Raw genomic sequence first — 27,138 nt, forward strand, 5'->3', positions numbered from 1 at the left:
GCAGCTAGCCCAGGCCACACCCCTTCTCCCACCTCGCCCCTCCCCCTGCCTCTCCAGGATCCTGGGACATGTTTGTGGTCCAGTTCCTCCCTCAGATAAAATCCGGGCTCTGAGCCCATGGCCCCGTCCCCCGGGGGAGGGTGGGTGCCTCTGACCTCATCCAGCCCTCTGGCTGCCAGCCACGCCCCTCTCCTCCGGAGAGGCAGCTCTGCAGCCCGGCCCATCTGGGCAGGGGGGACCAGTGGAGAAAGGCGGCTCCCTGCCTTCCGCCAGGCCTGTGGCAGTGGGGACAGAGGCCAGCTCCAGGCAAGCTGGGCGGGGGGCTGCCAGGGGCGGGCCGCCAGCCAACGACGGAGCAGGGTGGTAGAAGTCGTTAAGGCGAGACTGGCCAGCCCGAAGCCTGGGTTCAAATCCTTGCCCGAAGCCTGTTGTTGAATGGGGCTACAGAGGGGGGCCTGATGGCGTGGCCGCAACCTGTGGCAGCGATCGGCAGGGAGGAAGCCAGGTCACGCGTGAGGGGAGCAACCACACCTGCTACCCCTCGGCAGGCAGCTGCCACTTGTGCTCGGGTCCTGAGGGCGGGGCAGTGAGGATGGGGCCAGGACAGGAGTCGGCAGCCTGGGGGCCTCAGTTCCCACTTCAGTACAGTGTGGGGGTCGGCGCTATCTGCCAGGCCGCTTCGTCTCCTGCCCTACGGGATTGCTCATGGCAGCAGTGAGGGAGGCCGGAGAGGGCTGAGCTGGCAACACGCAGGCCACTGCCCGGTGACAAAGGTGCTGGCAATAGACATGGCGGGAGGCAAGTGGCACCATCAGCCAGCCCTGGGGAACAGGGACACATGGAACCCACTAGCCTGGGCCTAAATAAGGGTGCCAGACAGGGTCGGCGCTGTGGCATAGCAGGTAAAGCCGCCACTTGCAGGGCCAGCATTCCATAGGGGCGCTGGTTTGAGTCCCGGCTGCTCCACTTCTGATGCAGCTCTCTGCTGTGACCTGGGAAAGCAGCAGAAGATGGCCCAAGTCCTTGGGCCCCTGCACCCACATGGGAGACCTGGAGGAAGCTCCTGGCACCTGGCTTCGGATTGGCACAGCTCTGGCCATCTGGAGAGTGAACCAGCAGATAAAAGACCCCTCTCTCTGCCTCTGCCTCTCTGTAACTCTGCCTTTCAAATACATTAATTAAAAAAAATAATAATAAGGGCGCCAGAGTCTAAGGGGCAGGCAAGGAGGTCAGGTAGTGAGAGGCAGAGTCAGGGACACCAAGTCTCCAGCCTGCAGCCCCCAATTCCTGCCTCAGACCCAGGACTGAGGGCTGTCCCCGAGGCAGGGGACCTGCCTGCTCCACCATGGCCACCACAAGTCTGCCCTCCCAGAAGTGAGCGCGCGGCTCATTCATTCCTGCCACAGAAGCCGCTCCCCGCACTGTGCCCAACGAGCACAGACCTTGCAGGCTCACCGGCGGGGAGGGCCAGCGCTGGAATGACCACGGCCACAGCATGGCCACCGGACAGCTGGGGGAGCTCGAGCACAGGCCCTGTGGCTGCAGGGGGAGGAAGAGGAGGAGGAGGCGGCCCCTGGAGGGGCGTGGGGGGGCTGTTCAGCTCTGGTCCAAGACGCTCAGAGGAGCCGATGGCCGTGCGCTGAGGTGCGAAGGCCCAGGTGGAGGCCACTGGAGCCCAGGCAAGAGCCGATGGCGGCTTGTGCTGGGGTGGGCACAGCGGGCAGCCTCACACCAGGCGTGCACGAGGGAGACTCAGCCGGTGGGCGCTGGACTGGATTCAGGGATGGAGGGCGGGGAAAGCCTGGGTCATGAAAGGACCAAGGTCAGGAGGTGGTGAACTTGTAGCGTTTCACAGTTCTAATTGTGTTTAATTTTTAAAAAATATGTATGTATTTGAAAGGCAGAGAGACAGAGATGGGAGGGGTTTCTTATCCCCTGGTTCACTTCCCAAATGGCCACAATGGCTAGAGCTGGACTGATCCAAAGCCAGGAGCCAGGAGCTCCATCCGGGTCTCCCATGTGAGTGCAGGGTCCCAAGGACCTGGGCCATCTTCTATGCTTTTCCAGGCCATAGCAGAGAGCTGGATCGGAAGAGGAGCAGCCAGGTCTTGAACCAGTGCCCATATGGGATGCCGGTGGCTTTACCCACTACACCACAGTGCCGGCCCCTGGATTTAATTTTTTAGGTTATATTTGAGAGGCAGAGAGAGACTAACAGTGGTTTACTCGCCAAATGCCTACAAGAGGCAGGGCTGGGAGCTGCATCCGGGTCTCCCACGTGGGTGGCAGGGACCCAGCCCTCACCTGCTGCCTGCAAGGGTGGGCATTAGTAGGAAGCTGGACTCAGCAGAGCCAGGACTCAGACCCCATGTGGGATACGCCGGTCCCAGTGGACTCACCCCTGTTAGCAGAACACCTGCCCCGGGCTGCTTGGTGGGCTCTGGGGTGCCTTGGAGACACGGGTGCGGCCAGGTGAGGTAGCCCGCGGCCACAGGGCCCTGGTGGGGGCAGACACTGGCCCGCGGTGGGCAGTGCAGGCAGAGCTGGGACCGGCGGGAACCCGCAGCCCTGGAGGCCGGCGGGCCGGAGAGCACCCTGCCTCCTTCGCTCCCTTTCTCGCTCCTGCTCTGTGAAAAGGGCCAGCGGCCACCTCGCCCGTCACCGGAGGCCCGGCGAGACCCGCGGGGAGCGCTTGGCGGAAGTGAAGCCCCGTGGGCAACACCTCCGCCCAGGGCCTGCCCCATGGAGGCTGCAGCCCCGAGGGCGCGGCGTGGCAGCCCGGGCGGCGCCTCGCGTTAGGACCCAGCGGCTCCTGGGCTGGGGGGCGGGCGCCGGCACCGTCGGGGGCCCAGAGGGGGGCTCTGAGCGGGCCAAGGGGCAGCTCCGCGTCGGACTCGGAGCAGCGGCGGAGTGACCCGGACAGGTAGGTGCGGCCCTGGCGCTTGGGGCCGGGGAGAGGCTCGGGGTGCGAGCCGGGGCATCGGAGGACCCCCGAAACGGGGTGAGGGGTGGGGGTGGGCTGCCGGAGACCCCGATCAAGGGGCCTTCAGAGACGATGTGAAGGGGCCACCTGGAGTTTGCGGGGTCACCGTGGGGGAGAGCAGAGAGCCTGGGTTTGGGGGAGCCCGCCATGGGGGCGTCGAGGGACGGGGCGGCTTTGTTCTGCCCGGGAGGCCAGAGAGACGCAGAGACAAAGCGACGCCAGAGACGTGGGCTCGCGCTGACTGCTCCCAGCTGTGCGGGCTGCACAGCTGCTCTGGCGGCGATGGGTGGTGGGCGCCCGGCCTGGCCTCCCCGACGCAGAGCCGGCCTGGGGCCCCTGCGCTCCCTCCCCCAGCAGCACCGAGGCAGGCGAGGGGGCCGGGTGGGGGTGGGGCAGCCCCAGAGGCCGCAGTGGAATAGTGCTTAGGGCCAGGAGGGACCCCGACCCCCGCAGCCCACCCCTAGTGAGCCTGGGCCCGGCCCAGCCCTCAGGGGGAGGAAGACTCCGTGCAGCGCCGAGAGCACCCCCACCCCCACCCCATCCCCAGCTCAGGGGCTCCTGAGAAGTGACAGCTCCACTGGCACTGCTGTCCAGGCCTGGGTGGGGGTGGGGGGGCTTTGGGGCGGAGACTGAGGGTTTTCAGAAGGGGGGTGGGTGGGTGGGGGATGGGGACGCCCACGCCCACCACAGTGAGGTCTTGATGGCTGAAAAGGCCAAGAGCAAAGCCGCCCAGGACTGAGGGCAGCCGATGCTCCCCCTGCATCCGCAGGGCCCCCCTGCCCCTACCTCCCCTCCAGGGGAAGAGGGAGCCAAGTTAGGGTTTCAGCCGGCTGGAGGAACTTCCGGTGCTGGGACAGGGAGGGGACCCTCGTGGACAGATGAGCCAGCACACACACACACACACACACACACACTCACTCCTGGACAGATGAGCCAGCACACACACACACACACACACACACTCCTGGACAGATGAGCCAGCACACACATACACACACACTCCTGGACAGATGGGCCAGCACACACACACACTCACTCCTGGACAGATGAGCCAGCACACACACACACACACACACACACTCACTCCTGGACAGATGAGCCAGCACACAAACACACACACACATACACACTCACTCCTGGACAGATGGGCCAGCACACACACACACACATACACACTCACTCCTGGACAGATGGGCCAGCACACACACACACACATACACACTCACTCCTGGACAGATGAGCCAGCACACACACACACACACACACGTGCACACACTCACTCCTGGACAGATGGGCCAGCACACACACACACACACACACTCCTGGACAGATGGGCCAGCACACACACACACACACACATACACACTCACTCCTGGACAGATGGGCCAGCACACACACACACACACACATACACACTCACTCCTGGACAGATGGGCCAGCACACACACACACACACACTCCTGGACAGATGAGCCAGCACACACACACACACACACTCCTGGACAGATGGGCCAGTACACACACGCACACACACTGTGGTCGCCAAGACCAGTGATGGGACGCTGTCAGGGAGTTGATGAAAGCCCCGGCCGGGGCCCCCCCACAGCTCCCCCACACACACCACTGGTCTCAGGGCAGCACCCTGGGCTGGCCACATCACGGCCTGGGCCCCCCAGAGCCTGAGGCGCCCCGTGCAGGCCCTGCCCTGAGTGCTTCCGGCCGTGCGGACGACAGACAGCCTCAGTCTCGTGCCTGGGCCTGGGCCGCAGACAGCCAGGTCTTGGGAGGCCGGCGGCCTGGCAGCAGCGGAGTCTTCTGGGGGCTGGGAGCCCTGCCCGGCGCGGGCTGCTCCAGGGCCCCTCACCGCATGTGGTTTCCTGCCAAGCAAGATGCTCAGGGCCGGGGGGCTAATTGGGAACAGGTGGCGGGCTGGGCCGGCACGCTGGGTCCCGGCTATGATGCTGGCTGGGCAGGGCTGGTGTCTTGAGGAAGAGCCTGGGGACAAGGATCCACACAGGCAGTGCACTGGGCACCCCCAGGGTGTGAGGAACGGGTGTGAGGAACGGGGCTGGGGGTGCCCCGAGAGGACTGGGCACAGCGTGGGGTGTGCTCATGGGTCAAGACCAGCCACGTAGTGGCTGGCGCTGGGGCGCAGCGGGTGAAGCCGCTGCCTGCAATCCTGGCGTCCCATGTGGGCACCTGTTCGAATCTCGGCTGCTCCGATTCCAGTCCCTGCTCGCGCACCTGGGAAAGCAGCGGAGGATGGCCCATGTGCTGGGGCCCCTGCACCCTCATGGGAGACCTGGAGGAAGCTCCTGGCTTTCGGCCTGGCTTAGCCATCACTGTTGCAGGGAGTGAACCAACTGATGGAAGATCTCCCTGTGTCTCTCCCCCAGCCCACCCCGTAACTTTGCCTTAAAAATAAATTTAAAAAAAAATCAGCCATGCAGCCAGGTGGGAGGCCTTGGCCCTGGTGAGGCAGCCCCCGGGGGTCCCTGCCGAGTGGGCCCTGCTCACAGCCCTCGGCCGTCCAGATGCCTGGCTCCTCTTTGAGGGCCCCTGGCAGGCAGGACTCCAGGCACAGAGTGGGCTCCGCGGGCCTGAGTTGCAGCTCCCGTGTTCCTCTCCTTCTAGCTGCCTCTACAAACAGCCCCTGCCTCTGCATTCCGTGGCCATGAGAGCTGCCTCCCTCTTCCTGCTCCTGCTGCCCGGTAAGAGGCCCCGGCAGGGGGCGGGGCTCCCTCACTCCGGGGAGGGGGGGAGTGGGCTTTGGTAGAGGCTCATCGGCCACACGTGGGGCTCCTGTTGTCCACTGGACAAAGCCCTGCCCTCCTGGTGCCCCAGCCCAGGAAAGGGACACAGCAGTCACCAGGTAGACTGTGCTGTGATGGAAGCAACAGGGTGGGTGCCGGGACAGCCTCTCGGCAGAGCTGAAGTTCAAGGTGAGGCCTGAAATTGAAGAAGCCACCCGGGTGGCCCAGGTCCAGGAAGAGGCCTGTGCAAAGGCCCTGGGGCAAGCAGGCGTCCCAGGGCAGGGTGAGGTCAGGGAGGCTGACAGGACCAGCTAGCAGAAGGGCCTTTATAACTGAGGCTGGAGAATGAGGTCTTGTGAGCCTGAGTCCGGGTGCGGGTCCCCGGCCCTGTGACCACCTCCAGGACCCTGCTGTCCTCCCTGGGGGGCACTCCTCCATGGCTTGCGTCTCCACAGCAGGCCTGCTGGCTCAGGGCCAATACGACCTGGACCCGCTGCCGCCGTTCCCTGACCATGGGCAGTACCCTCACTACGGCGACCAAATCGGTAAGGGCTGTGCCGCCCCCAGACGCCCCCTCGCCCAGCTCCCCAGCTGTGTGTGCCTCTGCCAGGGACCAGGAGGGGCTGGCTCATGGGGGCCCCCAGGGGTTGGGCCCTGGCTCAGCTGTGGCCTCACCCGCCCCTGGGGCTAGGGCCTAGCCTGACTCACACTCGTTCCCCCTTCCTCTGCTCTCAGAAACCCCGGACTACTACGAATACCACGGTAAAGGGGCTGGGGCAGGATGGAGGGCCAGGCTGGGCGGGAGCCTGGGAGGGCGGGCGGGCGGAGCCCTCATGGCCCTGTTGCAGAGATGAGCACTCGGCCCTCGGAGGAGGAGCAGTTCCAGTTCCAGTCCCAGCAGCAAGTGCAACAGGAAGTCATCCCCGTTCCCACCCCAGGTGGGCCACAGGCCCCTGCTCCGGGAGGGGAGGGGGACCTGCCCCGCCCTGAATACACCTCACTCCATGAGCCCCGCCTGCCCCGACAGAACCAGGAAACGGAGAGACAGAGCCCACGGAGCCTGGGCCCCTTGGTAAGACTTCCTGCCTGCCGGGGAAACCAAGGCATGGCCCAGGGCGTGGGGTGGAGCTGGCGGCGCTGGTGGACTGGCCGGCTTGGGGAGTGTGGGCTGCTGGTGGGGACGTGGGGCGCTGGGCAGTTGCACACCACCCCCTGCTTTCAACTGGCATCTCCAGCACCCACCCCCACCCGGGCAGCTCTGGAGACCCCACCCTCCCCCGTGGGCCTGGCTGCGTTGGCCCCAGCCAGGGGAGGCGCAGGGAGGGGTGGGGCCAGAGGGGCAGGGAGCCCAGGCTGGCTGAGAGGCATCCCTTGGGCCACCCCAGCCAAGTGTGGGTATTGGCGTCTGGGATGAGCCTGGGGTCTCAGGTGGGCCGAGCTGGGGGCTGCACCCCGACCCTGGGGTCGCTGGTCTGACCCCGCCTGCCACCCAGACTGCCGAGAGGAGCAGTACCCGTGCACCCGCCTCTACTCCATACACAAGCCTTGCAAACAGTGTCTCAACGAGGTCTGCTTCTACAGGTGGGCGCAGGCACGGAGCCGCCATGAGGGGTGGGGTGGGGTGGGGTGGGGAAAGGGCAGCTCCCACCCACCCAGGCGGGCGTTTGGGGAGACAGCAAACCCTGCCTGTGGTGAAGCCTGGGCCAGGCTGGACTGGAAGGCCCCCGGGGGGTGGGGGCGAAGGTGGGGCTGAGACCTGCCCTGACCGTGTCCCCCAGCCTCCGCCGCGTGTACGTTGTCAACAAGGAGATCTGTGTGCGCACCGTGTGTGCCCATGAGGAGCTCCTCCGAGGTAGGAGGGCCTTGGCCCGGACCCCGCCCCGCGCTGCCCGGCCTGCCACCCCCGCCCCTACCGTGGGCCGAGCCCAACTCAGGGCCCACGGCCAGAGCCTGCGCCACCCCCCCGCCCCGCTCCCGTCTGTCCTCGGCCCGAAGCCCCTGACCCCTGCCCCTCCCTGCCCCCACAGCTGACCTGTGCCGGGACAAGTTCTCCAAGTGCGGCGTGATGGCCAGCAGCGGCCTGTGCCACTCAGTGGCGGTCTCCTGCGCCAGGAGCTGCGGGGGCTGCTAGGGCGGAGCGGGCACCCCAGCCCTGGACCCCAGGCGCTGCCTCACTGGTGCTTCTGTCCCCACCCCCTCCCTCCTACTCTGTCAACAGTGGGTGGACTGCGGCCCCGGGGGGGGGCTGTCGTGGTGCCTCGCGCGTCAGTCTATGCCCACCATGGGGTGGGGGCTCCTTCTGGGCCACTCTCTGCCCCCGGGGTGGGGACATCTCAGGCCTCTCTGTGAGACCTGCACCCCGATGTGCCTTCTCCGTCCCGCTGGGGACAGCCCCGGGATGGGCTGTGAGCTCACTCCAGCTGGCCGTCTCCCGGGCATGGGCCACTTTTGTTTTATACAAAATTAAACATGAGTTTTTACAAAAGGTCCAGTCCCTCTTTGGGTCCAGAGTGCAGCAGGGCAGCCAGGGGCTCCAACACTGGCTGCTCCCCCGCCCCCGCCAGCAGCTCCCTACCCCTTGGAGAGGGCGCTCACCGGAATGGGTGGCCTCACCCCTGCCGTCCCAGCCTCCTGTCCCTGCGTCTGCTCGGACCTGCCCAGGGCGGGCCTGATACCGCCCCCAGGGCCAGGGTGCTGGAAGTAGGTTTCAGGGAGGCGCTTTCTGAACCCCGGCTGCTGGATGCGGGCACGCGCCCCATGACCAGGGAGGCAGAAGGGGTGCGCGCGCGCGTGTGTGTGTGTGTGTGTGTGTGTGTGTTGGGGGTGGAGCTGAGGCCAGAGGCAGCTCAGACCCTGAGGCTCAGGGCCTGCGTCTGGGAGGGAAAGGCTGCGGCCGCACAGAGGCACAAACCAGGCCCCAGGCCCGCGGCTGAAACCGCTTCCGCTGCCCGGCACGTGGGATCCAGCTCTGAGCTCTGTGCCCTCCACCGAGGCCTGGGTGCTGTGGACAGTACCCCCACCTTCCAGGGAGGGAAAGGGAGCCCAGGGGCATCAGGGACCACCCAGGGGGCCACAGCCAGCGCAGGGCAGGACTGGCCAGCCCGGCTCCTCCCAGCCAGCACAGTGAGGCTCAGATGGGTGGGCCCAGGACTGCCCCACGGGGTCCCCTCAGCCTGAGTTTGCCCCCACGCTGCCTGGTTGGCCAGTCACTGTCCAGAGGAGGGGCCAGAGAAAGGGCAAGAAAGCGTTAGGAATGGGGCAGGCTGCGGGCTGCGTCAGCCCCAAGCCTCGACAGTCTCATCTGTTTAATGGGGTGGGTGGGGGCTGGCTCAGGACCCCCCAACACTGCTTCCCAGGGGTCCCATCCCCCTGTCCCAGGGCCCTGCCTGTCCACTGCCTCCCAGGTGGACGAGGCACATTCTGGTATAGGAAAGGGACTTGTTGGCACACACCATTTTTAGAAAATGGGTTCTTATTACAAAAAACACGGTTCTCAACTGTTAACATTAGAAAAAGGTATAAAAATACAGTAACTCTGAGGAATGTCCTAATAAACGCTCTGAACTGAGGCAGAGAGATTTCTGGGCAGCCAGAGACAGGGCCCGAGTCTGACTCCCGCTCCTTCCCATGAGCCCCTGCTGCAGGCTGGCCAGACAAGAGCTCGCCCAGGTTCCAGCTTCCGCTCCGCCTTGTACAATCTAGAGTGGACGTCCCTGGAGACCTGGGGGTCCCTGGGGGTGCCAGGAAGCCACAGCTGCCCCCACCCCACGCCAGCTCCGGGCGGTCACGGGCAGAGGGGCTGCTCCCTGCCTTGCAGCGCCGGGGGGGGGGGGGGCTCACTTCTCGGCGGGGGCAGAGGGCGGGGAGAAGGGCGCTGAGCTCCTGCGCAGCTCCTGCTGCAGCTGTCCCTGCAGGGTGGACACCTGGGGACAGAGACGTGAGGCCAGCGAGCCCCCCGCCTGACTTACAGATGGCGGGCGTGGCGGGACCCGGGGCTGCCTGTTTTGGGAACAGTCTGCTGTCAGGGGGAGCCAGGGTGCCCCTCTCTTCTCGTGTGCAGCTGGGGCTGCCCCACTCCCACCCTGTCCCCCATCATCCCTTGGGCGTGACCAGGCCTGGCCGATCAGGGCAGCCGTGCCCTGCAGTCGCGGTGGGCGCAGGCCGTCAGGGAGGAGAGGCCCTTGGGCTGGTGCCGGTGCTCCCGGCCTCTCCTGGGCAAGGCCACCTGTGCCGCCCAGCGAGGGGGCCCACCTGGTCGTGGAGCCGGAGGGGGCTGAGCCCCAGCCAGGCTGATACCAGCATCCACCCACCCTGGTCCCTTTTCAGGCTGGGGAGCCATCGGCGGCCCCTCTGCCCCTGCAGCCCCGCCCCCCCCAGAGCGGGGACCCTGCCTACCTGCTCCTCCAGCCCACGCACCCTCTGGCGGTGGACCCGCTCCCGCGCCTCCAGCGTGCGCTCCGTCTGCACCTGGGCACTGCGCAGGCGCTCCACCTCCTGCTGCAGCTCCTGCCTTTGCTGCTCCTCGGCCTCCAGCTGCGCGGGGCTGGGGCTCTGCTCCAGGACCACCACCTGGGCCTGCGGGGGCTGCCACTCAGGCTTCTGGCCGCGTGTGCGTGCGTGTGTGTGTGTGTGTGATGGGTGTCAGGTGTGTGTGTGTGCATGTGTGTGTGATGGGTGTCAGGTTGTGTGTGTGCATGTGATAGGTGTCAGGGGTGTGTGTAGGTGTGTGTGTGTGATGGGTGTCAGGTGGGTGTATGTGTGTGTGTGTGACGGGTGTCAGGTGTGTGTGCGTGTGATGGGTGTCAGGTGTGTGTGCGTGTTTGTGATGGGTGTCAGGTGTGTGAGTGTGTGTGTGTGATGGGTGTCAGGTGTGTGTGTGTGATGGGTGTCAGGTGTGTGTGTGTGTGCGTGTGATGGGTGTCAGTGTGTGTGTGCATGTGTGTGTGATGGGTGTCAGTGTGTGCGTGTGTGTGATGGGTGTCAGGTGTGTGTGTGTGATGGGTGTCAGGTGTGTGTGTGCATGTGTGTGTGATGGGTGTCAGGTGTGTGTGTGCATGTGCATGTGATGGGTGTCGGGTGTGTGTAGGTGTGTGTGTGTGTGATGGGTGTCAGGGGTGTGTGTAGGTGTGTGTGTGTGTGATGGGTGTCAGGGGTGTGTGTGTGTGCACCTGTGCCCGTGATGGGCACACAGCCAGTGCAGGTGCGGAATGCAGAAGAAACCTGCTTGGTCCGCATCTCCTGGGCCTGACACTGAACCTGTGAACCTCCATCAGGGGACCCAGGGATCCCCATCCCACCAGTGAGGTGGCGAGGGTGGCGGGCTCTGCCTGGGACTGCTTTGCCCTCGGGTCCTGGGCTAGGGGCAGTGAGAGGGTCAGGCTGGGGGCGGGGCCGCACCTCCAGCTGCCGGATCTGCCTCTGGGCCTCGGCCAGCTCCAGCTCCGCCCCCGTGAGCGTGCGGTCCAGGCGGCCCTTCTCCGCGCTCAGCCGCACCGAGTCCTCGTGGCTGCGAAGCTTCTCCCGCTCCACCTGGGCAGGGAGAGCGGGGGAGGAGCTCACACCGGCCCCGGGGGCAGCGGCGCGGGCAGGGGGCGGGCAGGGAGGTCCCGCGCAGCCCACCTTGTCCAGGGTCCTCCGGAGGGCCACGCGGTCCTTCTCGAGCCGCAGGGCGGAGCGCTCCGCCTCGCGTTTCTCGGCCTCCAGCTGAGCCAGGGCGCGCTGCAGGCCACCCAGGCGCTCCTGCAGCAGCCGCCGCTCGTCCTGCAGCTTCCGTACCGAGTGCAGAGCCGCAGCCTCGCCCTCCTGCCGCTGCCGCAGCACCTAGGGCGGAAGCCAGGCAGGGCCCTCACCCCTCTGGCCCACCGAGGCCCGAGTTGCAGAACTGTCTCCTGAGCCCAGAGAGCTCTTTCGGAGCCTCAGTTTCTCCATCTGTGTAATGGAGGTGTGGGCTGAGTGAACAGAGTTGGGGATGAAGGCGGGGTGGGGGGAAGGTCCCAAAGCCGGCCATCCTGAGGACAGAGGAGCCCCCGGCCCTCACCTCCTGCAGCTGCTGCAGCTGGCCCTCGGCCTCTGCCCGCTGCAGCTCCAGGTCCGCCAGCTCGCCCCGCATCGTCTGCACCTGCTCGCCCAGGGAGCTGCTCTGCTTCCGCGCCTCAGATAATGCCTGCCGGGTGGCGTCCAGCCGCTCCTGGGGAACAGGGGCTGATGGGGCCGGGCTGGCCTGGGAGCCCCAAGGCAAGGTCTCCCCTCTACTCCGTACCCCGGGGGCAGTCCACAGTCCGTAAGACAGGCGTGATCTCATGTGGAAGGTGAGCCGGACAGCCAAGTCTAGCCCACAGCTTGCCCAGACCCGCCTAAGGCAGGAACCACTGGGACCTGACTCTCCCATTAACTCTGCTCCTAGGTCCCCCAAGCCTGTTAGGAGGCTGTGGTCTTATTGGGCATAACCCCCAGGGCTTCCTTCATTGGCTGATGCCGTATTGGGCCCGCCCCTCTCTCCAAGCCTGTCCTCATTGGCTCCTCAGGGTTCCCAGTGACTGTCCCACTGGCTGGGTCTTTACCAGGTCCCCCCCAGCCCGCCCTTTCCCGCCGTCACCGAGCCAGCGCCTGGACCCCCGTACCTGCAGCACCTCGCGGTCGTGCTCACAGGCCGTCAGGGCCTTCTGCAGGTGCAGGTTCCTGTCCTGGCTGCTGGTGAGGCTGGCGTTGCTCTGGGCCAGGGCCTCCGTCAGGCCCTGCGCCTTGTCCCGCAGGGCCCCCTCGCTCTCCTCCAGCTTGGCCAGGGCCGCGCTCAGCCGCTCCACTGTTAACTGCAGGGTCTTCGCCTTCACCTCGCCCTCTGCCACCTGGCAGGAGGACAGAGCCGGTGCTCGAGGGGCTCCGCTCCCACCCGGCCTCCACCGCGCGTGTCCGACCCACGCCTTCCCACCTCTCTCCGGGCCTCGGCGGCTGACACCCTATGTTCCCAGGAGCTCCCACAGACTCAGCTGCTGCAGCCCGGGCCCCAGTCTGCGGCTGCTTAACCGCCCTGGCCCAGAGCCCCATCAGCCGGGCTGACCCGGATGCCAGTCTCTGTCCTTGCTCCCCTCTCCTCCATGCTGGGAGCACCACGACCCTCGAGTGTGCTGTCCTGTGACTGGCTGGTGCCCGTGCAGTGCGAGCAGGGTGAGCCAACATCCCAGCTAGAGCTGAGCTCCCAGCAGCCAAGGCCGAAGAGAATCCGCGAGACCTGCACCTCTGACTGGTCTCCCGTGGCTCCCGCGAGCGCAGGCTCCAGCACCAAACAGTCCTGAACACTCATGCTGGCCCTGCCTTTTGTTAGCTACGAGATCTTGAGCGATGCTGGCCCTTCGCTGAGCCTCTGTTTGCCTCTCTGTAAAATGGGGACGACGCGCACCCTCGGAGCGACCCACCTGTCTCTGCAGGGAGTCCACGCGGTCCTGCAGGAGCTGGGCCCGCGCCTCGCGGTCGCTCAGGCCCAGGCGGCTGCGCTGCAGTTCCCCCTCGAGCGAGCGCCGCTGCAGCTCCAGCTTCACGGCGCGGCCCTCGCAGGCGTCCAGCACCTCCTTCAGGCGCCGCCGGTCGCTCTCCAGCCTCCCCTCGTTGGCCCTCATCTTGCTGAGCTTCTCCTGCAGGTGCGCAGGCTCAGGCCCCAGGCCCCACCCACCGGTCCGCGCCCCGCCTCCCTCGGGAGCCCTGGGGCCCAGTGGGGACCAGGCCAGACCCGCCAGGGCTCAGGGGAGGCCCCCGGTGCACGTGCAGTAAGGGCCAGCTCTGCGCCCCAGGACCGCCCCTTTTCTAGGGCTCTGTTTCTGGTCTGCACAGCGGGAGGCTGGGGCCCCCCAGCCCAGGGCTCACCGACACATGCAGATTCCAGGGCCCCTGCCTTTGCCCCCAGGGGCTGGCCCAGGAGCTAGCAGCTCCTGGGGCCGCTGCTGTTCCAGGGTTCAAAGAGGGAATTCTCCCAGTGAGGGAGGCTGGGGACTGGGAACGGGGCAGGAAGACAGACGAGGGGTCCTTGAGGCCCGAGCACTGCCCTGGAGACGGGCTGGGTCATGGGGCGGTGTCTACAGCCTCCCCACCCCCACCCCAAGCCCAGCCCAGCTCCTGCCCTGCTCAGAGCCCCAACCCTGCCCAGCCTGGGCCCAGAGCCCCCATTCTGGCTCCTGCCCAGCTTTGTTCTGGCCTCCTCCCGCAGCCCCTGTGGCTGGGCCCAGGGCCAGAGCTGAGGCTCCAGACACAACAACCCAGCTCACAGCCGGGCCCCAGCCAGAGGCGGGGGCTGGACTGAGGCAGTGATCACAAGGGAGTGGTCACACAGGGCCCAGGGGGAGAAGTGAGAGAGCCTGGGGGGGAGGGGGTCGCTGGCTGAAATCTCAAGCTCTGGCAGCATACTCTGCCACCACCAGGGCCAGGGCTTCCTGTCCCAGACAGACAGACAAGACAGACACACACACACACATACACACACACACACATACACACACAGACACACACACAGAAACACACACACATACACACACAGAGACACACACACAGAAACACACAGACACACACACATACACACACAGACACACACACAGACACATACACACACACATACACACACATACACACACAGACACACAAAGACACACACACATACATACAGACACACACAGACACACAGAGACACACAAACACATACACACACAGACACACAAAGACACACACACAGACACACAAAGACACACACAGACACAGACACACAGACACACACACATACACACAGACACACAGACACACACAGACACAGACACAGAGACAGACACACAAACACATACACACACATGCACACAAAGACACACACACAGACACACACAGACACACACACACACACAAAGACACACACACATACACACAGACACACACACAGACACACACACATACACACACAGACACAGACACACACACATACACACACAGACAGAGACAGACACAAACACATACACACACAGACACACAAAGACACACACAGACACAGACACACACACAGACACACACAAAGACACACAGACACACAGACACACACACAGACACACACACAGAGACAGACACACAAACACACACACACACAGACACACAAAGACACACACAGACACACACAGACACACAGACACACACAGACACACAGACACATAGACACACACACAGACACACACACACAGACACAGACACACACAGACACACACAAACACACAGACATACACACACACAGACACACAAACACAGACATATACACACACACAGACACACACAGACACACACACACACACACAGACACATGTAAAACCCCCAGAACAGCACTCATGTGGCTCTCTGTGGAGACATGGAGATTTACCACCACCCGTGTGCTAAATCTTTTTTTTTTTTTTTTTTTTTTGACAGGCAGAGTGGACAGTGAGAGAGAGAGACAGAGAGAAAAGTCTTTCTTTTTTTTTTTATCTTTTTTTTTTGTTTGTTTTTGGACAGGCAGAATGGACAGTGAGAGAGAGACAGAGAGAAAGGTCTTTCTTTTGCCGTTGGTGCACCCTCCAATGGCCGCCGCAGCCAGTGCCCTGTGGCCGGCGTACCGCGCTGATCTGATGGCAGGAGCCAGGTGCTTCTCCTGGTCTCCCATGGGGTGCAGGGCCCAAGCACTTGGGCCATCCTCCACTGCACTCCCTGGCCACAGCAGAGAGCTGGCCTGGAAGAGGGGCAACCGGGACAGAATCCGGCGCCCCGACCGGGACTAGAACCCGGTGTGCCGGTGCCGCAAGGCGGAGGATTAGCCTAGTGAGCCGCGGCGCCGGCCCCGTGTACTAAATCTTAACGTGTGTCGCCTCTGTGAGGCCATTACTGGCCTCCCTGTCTCACGTGGCGAAAATGAGGGTCAGACATCTGGCCTGGCCAAGGCCGGACTTGAACTCAAGTGTATCGCGCTCTGGGGCCAGTGCTGTGGTGTGTAGGTTAAGCCACCACCTGCGACCCAGCATGCCATCTGCGCACCAGCCGGAGGCCCCGCTGCTGCCCTTCTGATCCAGCGCTCTGCTAACGCCCCTGGGAAAGCAGCAGAGGCTCGCCCAGTGCCTGGCCGCTGCTACCCACGCAAGAGACCCACGTGGAGGGCCAGGCCCCCAGCTTTGGCCTGGCCCAGCTCTGGCCATTGAGGCCATTTGGGGAATGAGCCAGCTGATGGAAGATCTCTCTCTCCTCTCTCTCTCTCTCTCTCTCTCTCCTTCCCTTGCTCTTTCAAATCAATTTTTTAATACAAGAAAAGCCCCTTTTTCTACAGTCTGGTGATCTCAGGTAAGAAGCTGATGGGGGCCGGCGCCGCGGCTCACTAGGCTAATCCTCCGCCTTGCGGCGCCGGCACACCGGGTTCTAGTCCCGGTTGGGGCGCCGGAGTCTGTCCCGGTTGCCCCTCTTCCAGGCCAGCTCTCTGCTGTGGCCAGGGAGTGCAGTGGAGGATGGCCCAGGTGCTTGGGCCCTGCACCCCATGGGAGACCAGGAAAAGCACCTGGCTCCTGGCTCCTGCCATCGGATCAGCGCGGTGCGCCGGCCGCAGCGCGCCGGCCGCGGCGGCCATTGGAGGGTGAACCAACGGCAAAGGAAGACCTTTCTCTCTCTCTCTCTCACTGTCCACTCTGCCTGTCAAAAAAAAAAAAAAAAAAAAGAAGCTGATGGGGTGTTGTGGGGACTCACAGACTCGAGGGGCTGCAGAGACTCGGGCAGACAGAAGCCCCAGCGGCCCTGACCCCCGTGGGCACACAGTCAACCCTCCCTGGCCCTCAGCGCCTGCCCACCTGGCTCGCCCGCAGCTCGTTCTCAGCGGCCTGCAGGCTCCTCTCCAGCGCGGCCACCTGGTCCTGCGTGGCCCGGCGCTCCCGCTCGCTGCGCCGCACACTCTCCTCCCGCAGTGCCAGCTGCGCCTGGGCCCCGCTCAGCCGCCCATCCACACTGCGCCGGGCTGTGGCCGTCACCAGCCCCGTCAGGCATGGCCAGGCACAGCCCCAAGACCACGGAATGCCCAGCCTGCACCCTACCCGCCACAGGGCCCGGGGGAGACAGTGCCAGGAGCGCAGGGAAGGGGGCAGGACCCCGAGTCAAACTCGCCTTCCTCGCTCTCGGCCACCGCCTTCTGCAGCTGCCTGGCCCGCGAGGTCGCGCTGTCCTTCTCGGCCTCCATCTCGGCCAGCTGGCGGCTCAGGGCGCCCGTCTGGGTCCGAAGCTCGTCCTGCAGCCCAAGTGGGGGGAGAAGGGAAGACCCCTGCTCTGACATCTGCAGCCCCAGCAGGACCCTCGGCCACCTGCTCCCCTTCCAGCCACTCCCACCCAGGCTCACGCGTTCCCGCTGGGCGCTCCGCAGCTCCTGCACGAACTCCCGGAGGGCCCCCCGCACTGCCTCCGGGTCCAGGTCTGGAGGAGCTGGGGAGGTGGCAGCTCCTGGGGACGGTGGCTGGGACCCAGGGCTGCGTTCCAAGGGGCTGGGGCTGCTGAACCCTTCCTCACTTCCTAGAAGACAGGACACGCTCAGGGCTGCGGGAGCCACCAGCCTGTCCCACCAGAATGGCGCTCCGGGCTCCTGAAGTGTCTCGCTCGCTCATGCTCTCCCTGCCGTGTGCCCAGCCAGGCTGTTGCTAGGACTTCGCCAGCCCCACGGCCCTCAGAATCACATCCAAGTTCTCTGCTCGGAGAGAGAGAGAGCTCGGAGGCCCACCCAGCACCACCCCCTCACTCCCTCAAAACTGGCCACCCTGCACCACCCCCTCACTCCCTCAAAACTGGCCACCCTGCACCACCCCCTCACTCCCTCAAAACTGGCCACCCAGCACCACCCCCTCACTCCTTCAAAACTGGCCACCCTGCACCACCCTCTGCTCCCGTGTTCTGGAACACTCCCTGCTCCTGCCCTCGGCTCTCCATACATGCTGTTCCCCCTGCCCAGCCCCCGCCCCTGGCTTCTCTTTGGCCCGCACTTCAGGCCCCTTCCTCAGACTTCCCTGGTCCCAGGCTGGGTGGGAGCGAGCTCCTCCCCCTTCATGGGGGTCTAATGTCTGCCCCCCCAGACCATGACCATCACGATGAGGGCCATGGCCCAGGTAGATGCGCCACCACCGCAACACCTCCCTGGACCACGCACCTACGATGTGCCGAGCACTGGGCCAGTGCCAGCCCCGCGGTGCCTCAATTCCTCCTCACACAACCCGACAGGCAAGGCAACCCCCACTACACACACACACACACACACACGCACGCGCGCGTGCGCACTTCACAGGCAAGGTGTGCTCAAAACAGTTTAGCGCTTGCTAGATCTCAACACCAGGTCTCAGAGCCAGGAAAACCGGGGACTTGGGTGGGAGATGATGGACCGCGAGGCTGGGGGGGGGGGGGCAGAGCACGCAGCTGCAGGACAGGGGACCCTAACCTCTACATCCTCCTGTCTCAGCCAAGGGTCACCCAAAGGAGCGGGACCCCACCCCCCGCCCCGCGTAAGCACCAGCCCCCTCTCCCAGCCTGCAGGCAGCGCCCACGCATGCCATGTCCCCGACACCCCACCCTGCTCGCCGCACTGCCCCTCTGTCACCCCTGCGGCTCAGGGCCACCCTCTCCCCCCCGGGGTCCCAGCCCTGCCGCTCCCTGGACACCTTGCTCGCCCTCCTCTGTGAGGCTCCTCGTTTTCCACCGACAGCCCCAGCCCCCTGCCGGTCTTCTCGTTGCAGGGACAAAGCGGGCCAACGTTAGTACCCAGTTCTCAGGGCGCCGCTGAGTGGCGCGGGTTACCCATCACCTTTCTCATCACCCCCCATCCCTGGACCTCATAACAAGACCTTGTTTGGAAAGAGGTCACTGAGGTCACCCTGGACAGGGCAGGCCGAGACCAGTGCAACCGCTGTCCTGGACAGGGGTCATGTGGACAGACACAGCACAGGACCACCATGGGCTGCCTGCGGCAGGGCTGCCTGCAGCCAGGCTGCCGTCCACTTCAGGGGCTGGCCGGCAGCTGCCCGGGGCCACGGCGCCCACACTTGGACTTCACACATGTGGCCCCCAGGATAGGAAGACCGGGGTTTCTGGTGGTTCCGCCCCGCAGCCTGAGACAGCTGGCCCTGGTGGTTCCGCCCCGCAGCCTGAGACAGCTGGCCCTGGAATCTGCAGGCTCTGTGCCTGCACAGTCGATCAGCACCACGTGCAGACGGAAAGTATTTGGGGAAGAAAAGTGCATCCACACTGAGCCCGTTCGGAACATTTTCCTTGTGGTTCCCTAAGCAACACCGCCTGACAACCGCTCACGCAGCGGCCCCACTGCGGTGGGCCCTACCGGCAGCCAGAGCCGGCTCAGAACGCAAGGATGCGCCAATGCTACGCCACTGGACACCGGCACTGGGTGCGGCTGGGGAGCCTTGGAACCAAGTCTCCGTGGACACCCAGGGAGGGCCTGGACCAAGACCGCCTCACAGAGACGCTGGGATCCCAAAGTAGCCTCCTGGTCACCACTCCACCTGCTCCAGGTGGCCACGCTGGCGGACTCGCTGTCCTCCTGCCACTGACTTGTCCCACCGGGCATACTGCAGCCAGGCCTCACCCACACGCCGCGCGCGGTCCGTGTCGTGGCTGTGAGCGCCCGTCCGGGAGACAGACCACGTGCAGTTGCTGGCGAGCGCCTGCCTGTCCCCCACTTTGTTCTCAGTCTGTGCTACTCGTGGATGAGTGCGTCGCTGGATCTCAGTTACCGTACTTTCAGCCTTGCTGCTCCCACCAGGGGCTGCACCAGTCAACAGCGCCTCTTCTCCAGCCCTGCCACCGCCCATACGTCCTACCGCAATTCACCCACCAGCCTCCTGTCACCACTCCCACACCGCAATTCACCCACCAGCCTCCTGTCACCACTCCCACACCGCGATTCACCCACCAGCCTCCTGTCCACCACTCCCACACCGCGATTCACCCACCAGCCTCCTGTCCACCACTCCCACACCGCGATTCACCCACCAGCCTCCTGTCCACCACTCCCACACCGCGACTTCGAGCTCCCTGAGAGCAGACGTGTCCCTGCTGCTGACTGCTCCGCCCCCATTACTTGAACTGTCTCTTGCACGCAGTAGGTGCTTACTAAGTACAGAGTGACTGAATAAACAAATGAGGGGAGCTGTCGGGGTCACAGCCCGGTGTGGGGCTGGGCCGGGCGGCGGCAGAGGACGGGGTGTTGGCAGGGAGGGGGCGCAGGTGAGTGGAGAGGCTGGGGCCCCAGAGCCGGCGAGGGAGCCGCAGCAGGAACCTGGGGCAGGGCACTGAAGGGCGTGGTCCAGAGGGTGGGGCGGGGCTAGGGGCGGGGATCCGGCGAGGCCCGCCCCCGCCCCCTCTCCCCGCTGGCCTACGGGACTCACCTCCCGCGGGCGCTTCCCGAGCCGGGGAGCCGGGCGCGGGCCGCGGGGCGGGGCTGGGCGCGCGGCCGAGGCCCAGGCCGCGGCGCAGAGCCGAGCGCAGGCCGCCCAGCTGGGCCTCGGCCGCGCGCCGCTGCGCCTCCACGCGGGCCAGCTCGGCCTCCAGGCCTTGCGCCCGGCCCTCGGCCGCGCTCAGCCGCAGCCCCAGCTCGGCGGCCTCGGCCCGGGCCGACTCCAGCTTCAGCTCCAGGCCGCGGGCGCGCTCCAGCTGCTGCTTTTCGGCGCCGCGGGCCTCCTCCAGGGAGCCCTGCAGGCCTCGCTCGCGCACCCGGAACTCTCCGTCCTGCTCCTGCAGCTTCCGCTGCGCTCCCTGGAGCTGGGGGGGGGGGGGAGGCCAGGAGGTGGGGGTCAGCAAAGCCGCCCCTAGCGACACCCCACCTCCCAGGGCCCAGCCTGCAGCCCTCCAGCCCAGGTGACCACACCATGCCTTCAGTGGTCTCCACCCAAGCACGCGCGTCCCTGCTTGGAATCTGGAGATGTTAGTCTGCTTTCTGTCCTGTGAGTATCAGCCTTGGAGCGTACACAGTGGGTCAGCAGTGACAGCTGACAGCACAGACAGGCCTCAGCAAGACCCCGCGCCGGCCCCATGGCCATTCTACAGGTGATGAAACGGGCACGGAGGGTCAGGTCACACAGCCCGCCCGCTGCAGGGCCAGGACCCCCAGCCTGGCACACTAGCTCTGGAGGCTGTTCTAGCCACTGGACAACACTGCCCCTCAGTGCACACGGTGGGGACACACATGACAGTGCATGGGCACAGATGTGCAAACAGCCCTAGGGTTTAGAGCGTGCGCCCACCTCTCCTGGTCACTGGTTTCACTGGGAGCCCACCTACTGAGCCCCAGCAGGCGCCAGCACCTGTGCCCAGGACTGTCCTCATCCCCTGCGGGGCTGGTCCCTCTCCCGGGAGCACTTGGAGCACAGGGAGCTTGAGTGACAAGTCAGGGTCACATGGTATATTCCAGTGAGGTCTTAAGGAAGACCTGGGTGCTGTGTGACCTTGGGGAGATCCCCTGACCTCTCTGGTCCCAGTGTCTGGCTCTCCCTAGAAAGTAGGACTAATACCACCTACGTATGAGGCTGCTGGAAGAATCAAGGTTATGTCTACAGAACCCAACCCCACTCCATCTCCCCCTACCCTATCTTACACCTGCACACAGTAGGCCTGCTGTTCTTTCTACTGTTGTTCTGGCTATTACTACAACTGGGAAAGCTTCTGAAAGGGCGTGGGCAGAGAAAGAGTACTTGGCAGTGGCCTCTGGAGTGCCCACCTGCTTCCTGCTGGAGCGAGGGGAAGGCAGCCCCGACCTCCCAGAACCTCCCCCCCCAGCCCCCCACTGCTCAGGTACCTCCTGCCATACCACCTCCAGCCCAGAACCTCCCCCCCAGCCCCCCACTGCCCAGGTACCTCCTCCAGCCCAGAACCCCCCCCCCCAGCCCCTCACTGCCCAGGTACCTCCTGCCACACCACCTCCAGCCCAGAACCTCCCCCCCAGCCCCCCACTGCCCAGGTACCTCCTCCCATACCATCTCCAGCCCAGAACCTCCCCCCCAGTCCCCCACTGCCCAGGTACCTCCTGCCACACCACCTCCAGCCCAGAACCTCCCCCCCCAGCCCCCCACTGCCCAGGTACCTCCTCCTGTACCACCTCCAGCTCAGAACCTCCCCCCCAGCCCCCCCACTGCCCAGGTACCACCTCCGGTCCAGAACCTCCCCCCCAGCTCCCCCCACTGCCCGGGTACCTCCTCCCACACCACCTCCAGCTCAGAACCTCCCCTCCCAGCCCCCCACTGCCCAGGTACCTCCTCCTGTACCACCTCCAGCCCAGAACCTCCCCCCCCAGCCCCTCACTGCCCAGGTACCTCCTGCCGCACCGCCTCCAGGCTGGCCTCGCCCTTCAGTAGCCTCTGCCGGAGGCCCAGGGCCTCCCGCCGGCTCTCCTTCTCTGCCCGCTCGCCCAGCGCCAGGCGGCCCTGCAGCTCCGCCAGCTCCCGGCTCAGCCTGGCGTTCTCACTGTCCAGCGTCTTCATCTACGAGAGCAGAGGGCAGCAGCCTGCTCAGCTCTGCCCTCACACCCACCCAGCCCAGCCCAGGGGCACTCAGGAACTACCCCCGTCGAATGCCACCCCACGTCCACCCGGAGGGAGCCTGCTCCAGGTAACCCCACCCAGCTGGAGCCACGCCAGGCACCTGGGCACAGGGGGCCTGTTTACCATTTAACTTGGGGGCCCCACACTGCTCTTGAGGGACGTGGAGGGTGCAGGGCTGAGCCCCACGAAAGAGCAGAAGAGCCCCAGGGCAGGGACCCAGCTCCAGGGGTCACCCTTCTCCCCGACAATGACGAGTAACTATTTATTCATTTACTGATTTGAAAGGCAGAGCAACAGAGAGGAGGAGGGAGGGAGAGAGAGAGGGAGAGAGAGAGGGAGAGGGAGAGAGAGAGGGAGAGGGAGAGAGAGAGGGAGAGAGAGAGAGAGAGAGAGAGAGAGATCTTCCATCCACTGGTTCACTCTCCAAATGGCTGTGACAGCTGCTGCTGGGCCAGGCTGAAGCCAGGAGCCTGGAGCTCCATCTTGCTTTCCCACGTGGGTGCAGGGGCCCAAGCACTTGGGCCATCTTCTGCTGCCTTCCCAGGCACATGAACAAGACGCTGGATCAGAAGCAAAGTAGCTGGGACCCAAACTGGCCCTGAATGTGGGCTGCTGGCTCAGCACGCTGACCACGGCGCGGCCAGGGAGGGCTGCCTTTGCTGGCGAGCGCACCCGTGTCCGGCTCTGCTGTGAGCACCTCACTTCCGCTAATGCGCCTAGTCGTCCTGCAGCGCTATAAGGGTAGGCACTACGTTATCCCTATTTAACAGGTGAGAAAACTGAGGCTCACAGGGTGGGGGACACGACCCCCAAGCAGCAGACTACAGGGAGGGTAACACGAGCTCCTGCTGCAGCACTCATGCACCCAGCCAGAGCCTGGCCCCACACTGCCGGCCCCTTTAGGCTCCACGGCGTCTCGGGAAGGGGCCTGGGTGGAGGGGGCAGGGGCGTGGCGTGCAGAGGCCAGCCCCCCGGCTTCCCATCCAGCTTCCTGCTGGCATGCCTGGGAAGTTCAAGTACTGGGGTTCCTGCCGCCCGCAGCTTCTGGCTTCGGCCTGGCCCAGCCTCAGCTATTGCAGCCATCTGGGGAGTGAACCAATGAATGGAAGGTCTCCCCCTCTCTCCCTCTCTCTCTCTAGCCTTTCAAGTAATTAAATCTTCCAAAACCACAAAAGGCAAACGTGCAGGCCTTGGCTCATAGTCTCCGAGGGCCAAGGGCTTCTGCAAGCCTGCGCATTAGCACCAAGGTCAGGAAGGAAGCCCGGCCAGAGCTCCAGGCCCTGGTTTCCCACCCAGGGGAACGCAGGTGCTGCTGTCTGGCCCCGGGCATGGAGCCAACGCGGGACGGGGAGGGGGCACGGGCCGGGTACCTGCCGTCGCAGCTCCTGCAGCTCCCGCCGGGCCTCCAGCCGCGAACGCTCCACCTCCTGCAGCCCGGCTCGCAGCTCCCCGGCCTCCCTGCCCGCGGCCACCCGGGCCTCCTCGAGAAGCGCCAGCTTCTGCTCCTTGTCCTCGTTGGCGAGCTTCAGGCTGCAGCGGGTGGAGGGCGGGGCTGCCGCTCTACACGAAGACCCTCCCCCTAACTCCTGGGCTGGGTCTGGTGGGCTCTGCTGCCTGCCCACACGGCCCCCGGAGCTCAGCCTTCCAGGGCTGGGGCCAGGCCCTCGGCCGGGGGAGGAGGACCAGTGACCCCAGGAGGGAGCCCGGTTTCCGGGGTGATGAAGGCCGGTGGGGTCCCAGCCTGGACCAACCCCACCTGCTGTCACCCGTGCTCTTGGTACAGGAAGGAAATCACCTAAAATGACCTGCACGCTGGACTGTTGGGGGCCAGAGAAGCCCCATCTGTGCGACTTCTCCAGCACCGGTGTGGGGGGGGGCGGGGGGGGCTGGGGCCCAGGGACGAGAGTTGGTGAGGAGCCAGGGCCCGCGCCGCCCACCTGATGCGCTCGCCCTCCGCCTTCTTCACGGCGGCCCGCAGCTCCTCGTTGGAGCGCCGCAGGGCCTCGCGCTCCTTGGCGCCCTCGCTCAGGCTGCGCCGCAGCTCGCCCGCCTCCTGGCGCTGGGCCTCGTGGCCCTCCTGGCTCTCGCGCACCCTGCGCTGCGCCTCCAGCAGCTCCCGCCGCAGCCCGTCGCGGGCGGCCTCCAGCAGGCGCAACTGAGTGCGAAGCTCGTCGGCCTGTGAGCACAGGACAGGGCTCAGCGGGAACGGCCAGCGCTCCACTCCCTGACCACAGGGCGCCCCCCACCCCAACTCCCATGCCGCTCGGACCACAGGCCGTGCGTCGTGATCTGGGGCAAGGCAAGCTGGGGTCAGCAGCTTCTTGGCCGGAAGTAATCCCTGATCCATCAGGAACAGCCTGTGGGTGACACCAGGCAGGCGGGGGGCCCCATCCCCCAAGTCCCACCTGCACACAGCAGGTGCTTAATAACTGCTTGCTGCCTCCTCTCTGGGCTAGCAGTTCATCTGTCCTTAAGTGCAGGGGGGTACCTTATGCTCTCCCGGGCCCCCCGGGCCACATGCCACAGCCCCCGGGGACACCCAGCGCCTCCGCCCCCAGCAGGACCTATGGACACTCACCTCGCGCACGCAGGACTCCCGCTGCTTGCCCAGGTCTCGCGCCTGCTCCTGCAGCCGCTTCACCTCCTGGGCATGGGCCGCCGCGGCCTCCTCAAGCTGGGCGCGGACGTCCCGCAGCTCGGACGTCAGGGCATTCACGGTGCTCTGGGAGACACAGCGCCTCAGACCCGGCCTGCCACGCGCCCTCTGCCCTGTCCACTTCCAGCTCCGAGCACGGCCCCGTCCCAGCCCCTCTCCTGACCTCGCAACACCAGTGACTGCTGGTGACGCAGCTCATGTCACCCTCAGATGAGATGGAGACGCCCAAATGAGGGGCTCGGTCTCCCCCCAGCCTGGAGAGGGGGGCCCCGCTGCCCTACCCGGTCCTGCTCCTGCCGGCTCTGGGCATCTCGCTTGTGCCGCTCCATGTCCAGGGAGATGGCGGCCAGGCTGTGCCGCGCACCCATCAGCTTCTCTGACAGCGCCGTCTTCTCGGACTCCTTCAGGGACAAGGCCTGGGCAGAGGCAGGGAACAAAGGGCTAGGGGTTGGCCGGTTGTGGGGGCGCGCTTGGGCCTTCTCCCTGCCTGCTCTGAGAACCGAGCCCGCCTGGGGGTGGCCCGGGGCGGAGGTGCGTGCTCACCCCTGCAGAAGGGCCAACGGCAGCAACCGTGACCCGAGGCAGAGCCTTTCAGTAGCCCCACTTTGCAGGCGGGGAACTGAGGCTCAAAGGGGTCACGTGACTTTCCAGGGTAACACAGCCGGCGCGGACAGGAGATGGACGCCGGCTGGGCAGCTCCACTGCACTGCAGGTCTGGAGTGCGTTCTCTGGGGAGGGTCAGCGGATGCCCACGGGACACCACGCCCAGCCTGCGGTGGAGTGAGGGCCAGGGAACGGGGCGGCCATTGCTGCTGTTCCCCACACCCCCCGTGTGCCAGGCACAGCCTCCACAGGGCGCACCAATGCTCCCATTCCCCCAGCCTGCAGGCGGGACACGGAGGCCCCGTGAGGAGCGCCCGGCTGTGCAGTGGCTACGGCGGGACCGGCCCCAGGACACCGCCCCGCGGGCCGCAGCGGAGGCCGCCGACTCACGGACCTGCTGCTTCTCGCTCTCGGCCAGGAGCAGGCCCTCGTCGCGCTCCTGCTGCAGGGCGGCGATCTCCTCGCTCAGCTCCTCCTTCTCAGCCTCCAGCCGCGCCAGCAGCTCCTCCTGCTCCCGCTGCAGCCGGCTCTGCAGCTGTGCCCGCTCTGTCTCCAGCTCCCGCCAAGCAGCCTCCTAGGGGCGGGCCCAGGCACGTGTGACACACCAGGCTGGGCCCAGGTGGCGCCCTGCAAGCGACATCTGCAGCAGGTACCCCGAGAGATAGGATGGGTGACCAGGCGACTCCAGGCGGTGACAAGGCTGTGGGAGAGCGCCATGGCACACAGCCCCCCAGCCAGGAGTGCAGCCCCGGCTGGCCTGGAGGAAGGAATGGCCGGGACGCTCAGGGAAACTGAGGGTGCAAGAGAGCAGTGGGGCCTGGACGATTCTGAGCACTGGGGGCAGAGACAGGAGCCAAATGGCGCTTAGACGGGGGGTCTGAGGATGGTGGGGGAGAGGAGGGCTGGGCGCTGGGGTCAGCTGTGGGGGTGACGCGGCTCTGAGGTCCACAGTAGTAGGGGCCGAGAGAAGAGGACGGACTGGGGAACGTTAATGAGGCCGAGCCAGGAGGTCCCAAGGGCAAGAGGAGTAAGGGGAGGTCACAGGTTTGGCTCCCTGGGGAGTGGGGGGGGGGACAGCCCATTGGGGTGGAGTGGGTGGGTGGGGACAGCCCATTGGGGTGGAAGCAGCCCCTGGAGCTTTGAGGAAGCCCTTCTTCAAGTGCTGCACCGCCTCCTGCTGGAGAGGAGTGGTAACAGCCACCCAGATCCACGGCCACCCAGGTGAACGGCGCCCCCTGCAGACCCAGGGCCCCAGCGGAGGGCATCCAGCCCTGGCCAAGCGCTGGGCGCGGTGCCGCGCCTCTCCTGTGGACCATCTCCCCTCGTGCTCACAGCACCTTGTACGATCCTCCTCCATCCCGCAGATGGGGACACGAGGGCGCCGGGGCAGGGGTGGCACCAGTCTGTGACCAGGGCCAGCCTCAAGTCGCTAAGTCCACAGCCAGCATTCTAGCCACTTCCTTCACCCTCGGCCTTTCTGGGCTGCCCGCCCAGGGGTCCCCCACACAGGAGCAGGACTTCTACACGAACGAAAGCGCTTTTCTGCTATACACCAGGTCAGCCTTTCACCGTCCCCGGCACCAGGCTCAC

At 65.4% G+C, this 27,138-nt stretch overlaps 2 protein-coding genes across 6 annotated transcripts in view; one reads left to right on the forward strand and one right to left on the reverse strand.

Moving 5' to 3' along the window:
- The first annotated feature begins 2,547 nt into the window (after positions 1-2,547).
- Positions 2,548-8,221, forward strand: MFAP2 (microfibril associated protein 2). 2 transcript variants are annotated; one of them, XM_051828504.3, is made up of 9 exons: positions 2,548-2,923; positions 5,618-5,694; positions 6,195-6,281; positions 6,472-6,498; positions 6,585-6,674; positions 6,764-6,808; positions 7,230-7,317; positions 7,515-7,588; positions 7,764-8,221. In XM_051828504.3, the coding sequence occupies exons 2-9, from the start codon at positions 5,658-5,660 to the stop codon at positions 7,865-7,867; spliced, it is 552 nt and encodes a 183-aa protein (XP_051684464.1). In that variant the 5' UTR covers positions 2,548-2,923; positions 5,618-5,657; the 3' UTR covers positions 7,868-8,221. The 2 variants fall into 2 exon arrangements, with proteins under 2 accessions (XP_051684464.1, XP_051684463.1); XM_051828503.3 differs by having other exon boundaries at positions 2,743-2,923; positions 6,192-6,281.
- A 797-nt stretch (positions 8,222-9,018) lies between these two features.
- The window catches only part of CROCC (ciliary rootlet coiled-coil, rootletin), a 47,373-nt gene continuing 29,253 nt past the window's right edge, over positions 9,019-27,138 (reverse strand). For 3 of the 4 annotated variants that reach the window (XM_089301436.1, XM_089301435.1, XM_089301434.1), the window contains 17 exons: positions 25,943-26,122; positions 25,227-25,361; positions 24,868-25,011; positions 24,227-24,465; positions 23,660-23,819; positions 22,062-22,229; positions 20,142-20,514; positions 17,099-17,268; positions 16,870-16,990; positions 16,560-16,723; positions 13,149-13,364; positions 12,357-12,581; positions 11,774-11,923; positions 11,356-11,556; positions 11,134-11,265; positions 10,132-10,311; positions 9,019-9,735 (listed from right to left, as the gene is read on the reverse strand). In XM_089301436.1, the coding sequence (XP_089157562.1) occupies positions 9,034-9,735; positions 10,132-10,311; positions 11,134-11,265; positions 11,356-11,556; positions 11,774-11,923; positions 12,357-12,581; positions 13,149-13,364; positions 16,560-16,723; positions 16,870-16,990; positions 17,099-17,268; positions 20,142-20,514; positions 22,062-22,229; positions 23,660-23,819; positions 24,227-24,465; positions 24,868-25,011; positions 25,227-25,361; positions 25,943-26,122 (3,660 nt within the window). In that variant the 3' untranslated portion in view covers positions 9,019-9,033. The remainder of the gene's footprint in view (positions 9,736-10,131; positions 10,312-11,133; positions 11,266-11,355; positions 11,557-11,773; positions 11,924-12,356; positions 12,582-13,148; positions 13,365-16,559; positions 16,724-16,869; positions 16,991-17,098; positions 17,269-20,141; positions 20,515-22,061; positions 22,230-23,659; positions 23,820-24,226; positions 24,466-24,867; positions 25,012-25,226; positions 25,362-25,942; positions 26,123-27,138) is intronic. The other variant, XM_089301437.1, reaches the window with a different exon arrangement.

This window comes from Oryctolagus cuniculus, chromosome 7 (genome assembly GCF_051225735.1).
Source record: "Oryctolagus cuniculus isolate XC-2025 breed Fujian yellow rabbit chromosome 7, ASM5122573v1, whole genome shotgun sequence".
Taxonomy (NCBI): domain Eukaryota; kingdom Metazoa; phylum Chordata; class Mammalia; order Lagomorpha; family Leporidae; genus Oryctolagus; species Oryctolagus cuniculus.